The sequence below is a fragment of the Phyllostomus discolor genome, chromosome X (assembly GCF_004126475.2).
Source record: "Phyllostomus discolor isolate MPI-MPIP mPhyDis1 chromosome X, mPhyDis1.pri.v3, whole genome shotgun sequence".
Classification (NCBI taxonomy): domain Eukaryota; kingdom Metazoa; phylum Chordata; class Mammalia; order Chiroptera; family Phyllostomidae; genus Phyllostomus; species Phyllostomus discolor.
The window spans coordinates 4,231,853-4,244,012 of NC_050198.1; the positions used below are offsets into that span (position 1 = coordinate 4,231,853).

At 38.6% G+C, this 12,160-nt stretch overlaps 1 protein-coding gene across 4 annotated transcripts in view; it reads right to left on the reverse strand.

The window, feature by feature from the left end:
• The window catches only part of PIR (pirin), an 83,118-nt gene that overhangs the window by 25,795 nt on the left and 45,163 nt on the right, over window positions 1-12,160 (reverse strand). For all 4 annotated transcript variants that reach the window (XM_036016772.1, XM_036016771.1, XM_028523259.2 and 1 more), the window contains exon 6: window positions 3,950-4,034. In XM_036016772.1, coding sequence (XP_035872665.1) covers window positions 3,950-4,034 — 85 coding nt within the window. The remainder of the gene's footprint in view (window positions 1-3,949; window positions 4,035-12,160) is intronic.

Genomic DNA, 12,160 nt, shown 5'->3' on the forward strand with positions numbered 1-12,160 from the left:
CAGTTCTGGAGGTCAAAAGTCCAAAAATGGGTTTTAAGCATCTAAAATCAAGGTGTCTGCCCTGGCTGGTGGAGTTCAGTGGATTGAGTGCAGGCTGTGAACCAAAGGGTTGCAGGTTCAATTCCCAGTCGGGGCACCTCCCTGGGTTGTGGGCCAGGTCCCCAGTGAGGGCCACGTGAGAGACAACCACAGACTGATGTTTCTCTCCCTTTCTTTCTCCCTTCCTCCCCCCGCCTCAAAAATAAATAAATAAATAAATAAATAAATAAATAAATAAATAAATAACATTTAATAAAATTAAGGTGTCTGCTGGGCAGTGTTCCTTTCTGAGGTTTTATGGGAGTATTATTTCCTTGCCTTTTCTAGCCACTACAGCCTCGGTATCTTGGCTGCTGGCCTCCTTCCATTTCCAAAGCAACAACTGCATCACTCTGACCTCTGCTTCCATTGTTCTCCCTCTCCCTCTCCCTCTCCCTCTCCCTCTCCCTCTCTTCTCTTCTCTCTCTCTCTCTCTCTCTCTCTCTCTCTCTCCCTTTTCTTTCTCTCTGACTCCTGTCTTCCTCTTTTATGTATACAGATCTTTATGATTATATTGGGTCCGGTGGATTATCCAGACTAACCTCCCCATCTCAATATCCTTAATGTAGCCCCTTTAGCATGTAAGGTAGCATACTGACAACTTGGATATTTTGATGGAGTCATTATTCTGCTTACCACAGACAGAGAGGTAGGCTATATATTTTCTAAAGAAATTTTGCTGATTGACATGCATATACATCTACTGTAAAGTTACAATTATGGGAGGTAAAAACAGGCTTATGAAATTAATTTTTCCATACCTTAACAATCCTTTTTTAAAACATTCCAGATCATGTTTTTAAAAAGCTAGTAGCAGAGGCATTATGAAGGGAGATGGGGAAAACAGAGTGGCTGTTGACAGCCAAATCACGATGCAGTCAGTCAGAAGACAAAGGGGACATGATGACCAGAAGCCACAAATTTCTTGGAAAAGATCAATATTTTCCTAGAAATACAGATTTATGTCCTTCTAAGTGAATGATAACCAACAGTGTTATCGGTACATCACTTCACAGCAAGGAAAATCAGACTGCATAGCAAGAGATGGTAAAAGTCACCAGAGAGAGAGAGAGAGAGAGAGAGAGAGAGAAAGAAACTACTTACTCTTATTTTAGCCAAGAAATAACATGAAAAACATGTGGCCAATGCGAAAAGAATTTGGTACTGTCAGAGACTTGACAAATTGGATTATTTGTAAGTGATGCACCATGCAGCCCCATTCTTGATATTAACTACCTTCCAAAATCATCACTGCATGAAACATCTGTTTTCTGCAAGATTAGCACAGCTCCACGGAAACATGCCTTGCCCGAACGAAATAAAGACATGGTAAAAATCGATTCCAATACTATTTATGGGAAGGAATTCAGAAAAAAACAATTTAGCCTGATTCATGAGAAATTTTTTCTGTCTCCCTTAACGGGACGTTGCTTGGGAAATGTGCATTTTCCTGGTATAGGAATGGGATGGTAGCAGTGTATGCCTCTATCTCTAGCCCATTCGTTTGGTAATGAAACAATGAAGTCAACATTAGTTAGATTGCAAAGCTTATGCCAAAATCCAAACATAACCCAGATATCCATGTCAAGTCCACTTACCATGAGTAACAAAGCAATCAAAATATTATAAACAAAACAGTTGATGCCATAAAACATCCAAATAAAATTAATTTAGACAGCCTTGGATTTTACAATGGAATTTGACCTGGACACAGAGACCCACCTCAGAATGAAAGATATACACAGACTAAAAGTAAAGGGATGGAAAAAGATACTTCATAAAAATGGAAAGGTAGTTTTAAACAAAGGCAAAGGGTGAACTTGGCTTAAATGACTTGCTAATAAAATTTACACAGCATAATTTTATCAACCAATATGTCTGATTCCAGGCAGCCAAAACTATCATGTCTATAAAATGTGTTATAAGATCTGAATTGTTTGTTTGGTACTGGACAGAGAAGCCTCAAACTTTGGATTTGTCACCTAATGCAAGCAAGAGCGAATGTGTGTGTGTGTGTGTGTGTGTGTGTGTGTGTGTGTGTGAAAGAGAGAGAGAAAGACAGAGCCAGAGACAGAGACACAGACAGAGAGAGCACTATAACTGGAAGTCATGTCTTAGAAAAGGAGGTTCTGCTTCAGAGCTGGGTTTATAAAAGATTTGTTTAAAGTGCATTTGCAGTGACTCAACAATAAACGCACATTTCTAATTACTTGCTTTTGTTTCCTTCCAAAAATGTTTTTGAAAATAAATCTGACTTTTAAAATTCATAGTGATGAAATAATATAGAAGTACAACTTTGTTAACAGACAGATACCCATTCTCTCATGAGGCCACAGAGGGTGGTGGCTAAGGGTAGAGCAAAAATTGACATGAACCACACACAGCGTTGGTGGGGGCATGGGGAAACTGGTAGAAGCCTGACAAGAAGTGTAACTGCCTTTTGGACTGCAATTTGACAATGTCTTTTAAATATTAAATGTGTGTACACCTTGTAAGCATCCCTGGAAACCTGACACATCAAAATAAGCCCCCATATGGAAGGACACGAGTACATAGTACAAGGATATGCATTGCAGACCAGTGTGCGGTGGCCAAGTGCTAGAAACAAAGGGAGTACCCATTGATAGGAAATAGCTAAATGTGTTTCAGTCAACCTATGGCATAGAATCATATTCAAGAAAGCCATATGAGTAGACTGGGAAGAATTTCCATGAGGTATAGTCTGAGCAAAAAAGCAAAATGCAAAAATGTATTTATAATACAATTCCATTTTAGTAAAACAGTGAGAAAATAACCCCATAGATCTGTATATTTACATGCAGGTATATGTCAGTATACAAATGTAAGTGTGGACAAAAACACAGCAAGATCTAATTCAAGGATACATCCAGATCTGAGATATACAGAGGAGGTACTGCGATGGGCTGATAAGGGAGAAAAAAGGAATGCAGGGATGCAAACTCGGGAGTAAAAGAAAAAAGTTAAAGCGCTTGGGCTACCACATATGTTGTTATAAAAATTATGTACAAGGGTAGGCATATGTTTAAGTGAGTTAGTTAAAATTTTTTCTGTACTTAAAAATAGCCAGAATGAAAAAAACTAAAGAGGAAAATAATGGGTCTGAGGTTGATGCCTAATGACTTCAGGTTCAACAATATTTTTAAAATAAATAAATGCGCCCTGGCTGGCGTAGCTCAGTGGATTGAGCACGGGCTGGGAACCAAAGTGTCCCAGGTTCGATTCCCAGCCAGGGTACATGCCTGGGTTGCAGGCCATGACCGCAGCAACCGCACATTGATGTTTCTCTCTCTCTCTCTCTCTCTCTCTCTCCCTCCCTTCCCTCTCTAAAAAAAATAAATAAATAAAATCTTTAAAATAAATAAATAAATAAATAAATAAATAAATGCTTGAGAGTTTTCTAATTATTCTTTGCATTTAAATGTCACCCTAAACGTAAATCTTCCATAGCGATGGAAGACTTTTCTCAAAAGATGCATGTATCTCAATTAAGGATGCACTTGCTCATAAGTAACGAGATCAGATTTCGCCTCCAGGAACACTGTACATCAATAGCAGTCAGGAAGTTGGGAGATGTGGCTAAAGGTCCTGTCTTGTCAGCAAGCCTTTACATGGCTTTGACACTTCGCTAATTGTAACATGAGGGGGTGGCCCAGATGGTCCTGCCCCCTAACATTCTATGCCCTAACGTGAAAGGTCCCATCAATACTGGCTAGTTTAAACATCATAAAACCTAAACTAAATTCATAGAACTTTGTGCTGAGTTTCAGAATCAAGCACATTCCAGAGACAGTGGCCCCCTGTGTTTTTTCCATTTCCTGAAATGGTCACTAAACCCCAGAACCCTTCATACCTTTAGGAACAGGCTGGGAATGCTTTGCTCCTTGGTCCAGTTTGAAGTCCAAATATAAGGTTGGTGTGCGAGTGTAAACCTTGGACTGAAAAGAGAGGGGAAACAATCAGCATCCTTCCAAGAATAAGGTTCTTCCTTACTCCAGCTGGACCCTTCTTGATGGGTCCAGGACCTGAATCCATTATACGTACAATTCTTCCTTTAGATACGTGCTATTAAAGTGGGGGTGGAGGGTCAGGAGCTGGATGGTTTGCAATTAAAGCCTCCTCTTAAGGGTCCTGGTCTAAAAGTTAGCCCTCCTAGCTTTACAATATGGTTGACAAGCTATCATATTTCAGGATGATGGCTATCTCTCAATAGCCATTTCTCAAATATGGTCCAATGTTAATAGTTTACTGGGCAATAGTCGCTCCAAATTTCTCACTTCCAGTCTTCCGCTTGATATGGCAAGTTATCTCTTGTCCAAATGTATGTTTCTTCCCCAGGTCTCAATAAAGCCACATATATTTTGAAATACAAGGTACCAAAAAGGGACCTGTGAATATTTTTATTTATTCTAACTTGGCCCTCTTGCACAAAAAAAAAAAAAAAAGTAGTCTACCATTGGTGGCTTGAATAAGCCATGACTCACAAACTTTTACAGGATTTTCCATTGTACACTTCTGGAGTGGCTTTGATTCTGTCAGCACTTCAGGAGAGTTTGCAATTCAATATGATACCATTCTGAATCACTGGCATAGAGCAAAATCCAAGGAATTAACACTGTTGCTGCAAATTTGATGATGTCTCATTGTGCATCACAAAGCTCAAGTGGTTCTGTCCTAGTTTTTTAAACAAGATACACACAAAAATGAAAAAGTGCATAATGCTAAATTTGGCAAGGATATAGAGTAACTGGAACTTTCATACACTGCTATTGAAACTATAACTTGATATAAACACTTTAGAAAACTGCTTGGCAATATATAGTACAGGTAAATATGTGCGTAATCTGTGACCTAGCATCCCAACTCAGAAGTGCATCCCTGAAGCCCTGGCTGGGTAGATCAGTTGGTCAGAGCAGCATCTCAATACACCAAGGTTGTGGGTTTGATTCCTGGTCAGAGCACATACAAGAATCAAAAGTATATCCCCAATAGAAATGTTCACCTAAAGTCATATACATGAATCTTGATAGTGACATTTACAGTAAGATGCAAAAGCTGGAAATAGTCTAAATGTCTTTAATGATAAAAATGGGTAAGTGAATTATAAATACTTACAAATGGAATACTACACAGGAAGGAGAATGAATGAACCCAACCACATGCAATAACTCAGATGAATGTCACAAGCATAATGCTGAGCACACAAAGGCAGACAAAGAATATAACATATTATATGATTCCATTTCTATAAAGTTCAAAACAAAGGAAAAATAATCTATGGTGTCAGAAGTCAGAAAAGTGGTTATCTTGGGAAGGTTAGTAACTGGATGGTATTCAAAACAGGGCTCTGGTGTTGACAATGTTCTGTTTCTTTTCTTTTTCTTTTTTTTAACTTTTTTGTAAAATTTACTTTTATGAAGCTGCAACTTAAACACAATGAAATGCACAAATCTGAAATATACAGCTGAAGTTTCTGCTACACTTTGCCTTTTCCCTATATACCCATATCAAGCCACAGAAAACTATCACACCAGAAGGTTTCTTTATGTCCCTTCTGAGGAATTACCACCCAAACTAATTTTCCCACTTAAAAAATTTACATTTAAAAATATCATTGATAGACAATACATGGACTATTTGAAAGTGAACTGTTTAATACATTTTGATATGCATAAATCTGTGAAAACATCACTCAAGACAATAAGCATATCCATCAGTCTCAATGGTTTTCCATGCCTCTTTGTAATCCCCACATGCCATGCTTCCTTACTCCCCAATCCCCCCAGCAACCACTGAGTGCATTTTATTCACTTTTATATAAAGGAAATCATACACACGTAATTTTTGTCTTAATTTATTCAATAATTACGCTCTGTTTCTTGACCTGGTTTCTGATTTCATGGCTGTGCTCACTTGATGAACATGTGCTGACCTATACACTTGATTTGTACATGTTTTGTATATATATTAAATTTTAATAAAAGCTTACATTTATTAAAAACATGAATGTATAAATAGACCACAAGAGAGAATCCAGAGCCCAGAATTATTTTCTCCTTAATAAAGGCGTGGTGTTGCAGAAAAGAATTATGTAAACTCCACAAAAACATGGACATTTCTGCCTTTTTCACCCAGGTCCAACCCACTGTGTCTATCACATAGTAGGTGTTCAATAAATACTTACTGAATGTTTCCTAATGGGAAATCTCATGTATAGTAAAAATTTCATTTATAGTATACATAGGATATTCATCAATATTTTTACCTGCATGCAGCAAAATGCCTCATTTTCAATAAGGGTGATTTGGTAATGGTGAAAGTGTACATCTGTACATTCAATTTCAGAATAGAGGTTTATAAATAATGCTGTCAGAAAACTGTTCCTTTTTCTATAAATGTTTCACGTACTGAAGCTTTGGACTTTAAATGGTTTGGTAGGTTGTTTTACATGGCTTAGAAGGTCAAGCTGCATCAATATAGCTTCAAAGACAGGAAAAGCACATTCCCTTGTATGCACATAAGTGAAACCAGAAAGTCCTGTGACATCACGTGCAGCCCGAGGCCAAAGATTCACAATCAGTCTGAAGAGCTTGAAACATACACAACCCCAAAGGCAGCACCAGCACGACGCAGGAGCTAATTCTCTAGAATCATTAGGTGTGTAAGGCACCATATGGAAAGAATCTGCTGTGTCTAATGAAGACTTCTAAAATTACCTCTAAAAAGATCAAGGGTAAATGTCACACAATATCAGATGACTCCTCTATCTGGGCAATATTTTGCTCTCTGCCAGAAAAAGAACACCTATTTGGTTTAAGTCTTTCCTAACCTCTGCCTCAGTGGCAAATGCAGCATCCCTGCCTACAGCAAAGAGATTAATCACAAAGAAGTTTTTATTTAATCTTCACTAATATTCTCCCACAATGTATCATAAAATAATCTTGAACTGGAAACCAGGAGTCTTTGCTGCTAGGATTGCTTTTCTTGCTCAAAACATTTTTCTTCTGCGATTAGTCCAATCATCTGAAAATCTTGTGTTGAGACTCGCTGATGTTGAAGTCTATCTCTGATTCCGAAATTCTGAATCAGAAAAATTAATGTTTTCCTCCATCTTTTAATTTGTTAATTCCCTTCTAATTTCTCAGACTAGAGCCATAGAAAGGTGACATGTGGCTAGGGTGACGGACAGCAACTAGGGCTGTGGGGACTGAGTGGGGAACCACTGATCAGTTCACTCTATTCTTGCCCTCAAACTCAGTCACCAGTCTTGCCCTCTGAGCTAGCTCTTTTTCTTTTCTTCCTGCCTCAGCTTCTCCGCCTAATTTGCATTGTCCAAAAAATAGTAATTTCTCTCTCTAAGACTGCAACAACATAGATGCACATGCGTGTGCACAAAACACTCACAGAAGTCTGTACTTATGTATTCATTTATAAAAACCTGAACAGAAATCAGTGAGAGATGTTATAAAATTATAAAGCCACAAATATACCCTATTGTCTTATAGCATTAAAAGGACTAAAGGAAAATTTTAAATTCATTGTGAAGGCGTTTTTTTAACCACATCTATAGTCTCCAATAGAATTCTGATTCTAATATCCTTTTTGTAATGAAAATCGGATTACTGAAAGTTTCAATAAAGCACACATCTTGAATGATCAACTACCCCAAACCTAAAAGTATATTATTCTATTTCAGGTAATCCATAACAAGATAAGACTCAATTTGGAATCTGTTCCCAGGAATATGTGTAGGAAATCATTTTTGAAAAGCAGGTAGATTTAAACTTTTTTTTTATCTTCCATGGTAACTCTGTTGAAATAGCAAATATAAATTATATTCATTTCACTCAAGGATGATAATGCCAGCCCCAAATATACTTTAAGCAAACCTGGATTTCATTTTTCTATTACACACTGCTGATTTGGAACCATAAAGAAATATTGCCAGTAGTCACATTCTTTCTTGTGTTCTATTTTTTTATCCTTGCCTGAGGACATGCTTTTTGATTTTAGAGACAGGAGAAGGGGGGGGGGGGAGAAACATCAATGTAAGAGAGAAACATCAATTGGTTGCCTGTTGTGCGCGCCCCAAACAGGGACAAATCCATAACTTAGGCTTGTGTCCTGACCAGGAATTGAACCCACGACCTTCCAATTTTACAGGACTACATGCCAATGAAGTGAGCGTTAGGGCTCACTTCAATGAAACTGCTGGTTAGGGCTGTTTTATTTATTTTATGAATAGTATTAAACTATCAATATGCCTTCAAAATAGAATGAGAATTTAATTAAACAAGTCATTCTTTTTTGGTAAAAACTGGGCTATGTATCTATTTCCACAGCACTAAAAAAAATCGGCCCATTACAATCTAAAATAAAACATTTCTCTATGAATGTTTCAGCATGAACAGAACTAACATCCTTCAATTCCATCAGCGAAATTTCTCTTTCCTTTTTTTTACTGTTTTGGTCCTGATTAATAGTGTCGGTGCGGACACTAAAATCCAAAGCTTTTCCTCTTTTGTCTCTTCTCATTTCATAATTCTCTGTTAAAAGTGTTTAGAAACCTTATCTTTCAATGTGTTAGTCTCTATTTCAAAAGCCTAATGGCTTAAAATCTTACAGTTCAAATGACAAGTAGGGCAAGCTTCTAGAAGGTAAGGCATGTAACTCTTCATAAGAAGTTAAGGATAAATTTTGGCTAGCCAACAACAGAAGTGCTACCAAATCCAGACAAGCCTTGTCTCTCTTTCTCTGTAAATATGTCAGAATTAAACCCTTAATGAGCCAAAGAGCCACTCCAATAATGACTGCAAAACAACCAAGAACAGGGTCTACGAAACCACTTCCTTCCAAACCCCAGCTACCTTCATGTTACATCCTTCAAATACTTCCCTCTCACCCTGGCTTTTAGTATAATATGCTTTCCGAGCTGGCTTCCTTCCTCTGTTTTTATCTGTAAGTGTGTTCTTAATTAGGAGATGAAATCACTTCCACATGAAAGGCATGTGGCTTACAAACATCTTCCCAGAGCATGTGGTGTTGGTTGCAATGTGTGAGTGTGGCAAAGGAAATATCTTTCATTTTGCCACTGCTCCATTCACAGTTAACTGCCATCCATTTATCCCTGAATGCTGCTAATTTTGCCACTATGCTGGCCTTCCTTAAATGTAAGTGGCAGCAATTTGTCACATGTTAGAGCTGTAATAAATGATTTTACATTTCTTTTTTGGGAACTATTTCAAAGACCCTTTATGACTTAGTGATTTTTCAGGAAATGCACTCAAATTTTCAATTTTACCATATGTTGCTTAAGAAAATTATCCTAAGTAACCACACTAACAATTGTGAATCCTCAATATCCAATGAGAGAAAGAAATAATGTCTCTACCTATTTCTAGTTGTTCACGCTCATGTTGGATCACGCCCCCCAATGTTGAACATTATGTTTTGTTTTTTTCTTTTACATGGAAGCTAACTTTTGATGAATGTGTTTGCACATAAATCTTTGACCACATTTCTATTCTTTTTTTTTCTTCATAGTGAAATTTTGAGTCTAAAAATCTGTTGGGGCTGTCCAACCTTTTGTCATCTCTGGACCACACTGGAAGAAGAGTTGTCTTGGACCACACATTAAATACACAAGCACTAATGAAAACTGATGAGAATAAATCAAGGTTTTAAGTAAATTTACGATTTTGTGTTGGGCTGCATTCATAGCCATCCTGGGCCACATGCAGCAATAAAGAGCTTGAACGATTTGGAAACCTAGAGGAGAGCAACAGGCAGACACAAAGAAGGTGCTGGAGAGAATGGCATGAGATGAGTTCAGAGAATTAGAAAAAACCCAGTCAGGTGTAGGTCAGAGTAAGGTATTTGGAATTTGTTTAAAGTACAATGAGAACACATTGATCCGATTTTTATCTTAAAGAGATGTCTCGAGCTACTATGTGGGGAACTGGAAAAGAGTAATTGATAGGTGACAGGAGCCCCCTGAAGAGGCTGGTGCAGTGGGTCTGGCCAGGGTTGGGCAGGGATGGGAGACAGGTAGACAGATTTAAAATTCAGTTTGGAAATAGGAAGATTTTGCTACTAGACTGAATGTGGGTGGGGTGGAGAAGGAATAAGGATGACCTCCGTGTTTTAGATTTCAGCAGTGAATGATGATGCCATTCATTCATTAAGATGGAGAACACTGAAAGGGAAATGCATTTTCATTTGCTGTCAAGACAGGTTGGGGTTGAGGGGGACAAGACTTCAACTTTTGCTATTTGAAATTTGCCATGCCTGGGAACCATGCCAACGGAGATGTCAAGTAAGGAGAGTACACAGAGCTCAGAGATTAGGCTTGTGCTGCGAATATAAATGTGGGAGTTACGAGTATAAATAACATCTAAATCCACGGATGAAGGAGGTCACCTAGGAAGACGATGTCCAATGACAGAGAAGAGGACTCAGGACCAAGATCCAAGGAACGTGAGCATTTTAGGGGTCAGGTGGAAGAAAAGATACCTACCTAAGAAAAGAAACGGACAAATAAGAAGCATCTGGGGACACAAGAATGCATGATCTCAGAAGCCAAAGCAAGGAGGGAGGGCGTGGCAAAGGAGGAAGCGTTCGATCCATGGAAAGGAAGAGTTAACATGAGGGAAAAAAAGACCTCTGGGTTTGGCTGCATGGAAGTCAGTGGTGACTCAGTGCACTGATGGGGTGGATGCCAGGTTGAGAGCACCGAGGAGGTAGGGAAGTAGAGATAATGTGAGCAAACAAATCAGCTGTGAAGTATGACTCCGAGGGAGCAGAGAATTGGGGGTGTATGGTCAAGGGGTTTGGTGTTTCTCTTATCCATTTATATGAGATGTGGGCTTTAAAAAATAAAGTAACGCCATTAGTCTTTAATCATCTTCTTTATCATTATTAAGTTTGCATATACACTTAAGTCTATTTCAGGTAGGCTCTATTTCTGTCAATCCCAAGGAACCGCCTCAATGGAGAAAACTTCACTAATTAGCTCAGGAGCCCCAACGAACAGAGGAAGATCTACCCCATAAGGAGTTCTTGTCATTATCTAGTACCTCTCCCACAGGGCTGCTCAGTCACCTTATCTTCCTCCCGCCACTTCCCCACCCTCATGGTCTGCTAGGCTTTTCACTGCGGAGAAAATCCAGCAGCACAAACCCATTTTCTCCACCACTTACACCTTCACACACACTCAGGAAACTCACTACCACACTCCTTTGGCCACTGCCTGAAGAACCACACCTCCCTCTTTCTCCTGGGGATCTTAAGGCTTTGAGAAAATGAAAAGTTGATTTGCCACATTATTTAAAGCAAATTTGCAACTCCTATTTGCTTAGAATAGGCTGATGCTCTTCAACAAAATAATGTCTTCTGTCCCTAATCCAAAGGACTCTGGTTTCTGAATTCTTGGTTATTTTACAGAATTCTGATAAGGAATGGGAGAGATTAGTTTCTATCCCCAGTGCCAAAGGTGTCATGGGAAGGGTTAAAATTCTGTAATCATACTCTGACATATACATGAAGTGCTACACAAAGAGAAAACAAGAAACTTTTAGGCAAAATGCCAATGACTCTGTATAGGGTGAGAGAGAGAGAGGGCCAGATGACAATTTTAACTTGTGTCAACCAATAATGAGTGTGAAAAATCTTGAGCATCAAACTGTTCAGCTAACCAAGAATTTTGGACATAGCCAAAGTGCCCTACAGTCCAGTCTCTACGGCTTCCTTTTCAAACAGCACTTTAACCAACAGTAACACTCAAGTCCCTTCTCCCTCTCACCTTTTTTTAGGGGAGGGGCAGGGAGGAGAGAAGAGCTAAAGGGGAAGAGAATTTCACAGTCCTGAAATTTAACCACAGACATGTGAGTTGTGAAACTGGACTTTGATTTCTTCACCCTGTGAGTCAGCATTCTTGACTGAAGTTGGCTTACAGATGTTCTGAATTTTTTTGAAAATTAAAAACAGAAAACAGAGAAAAAACAAATGCTTGCATCTTATATGACCGATTCATCCAAAATCCTACAAAGGCAACAGTACAATAAAA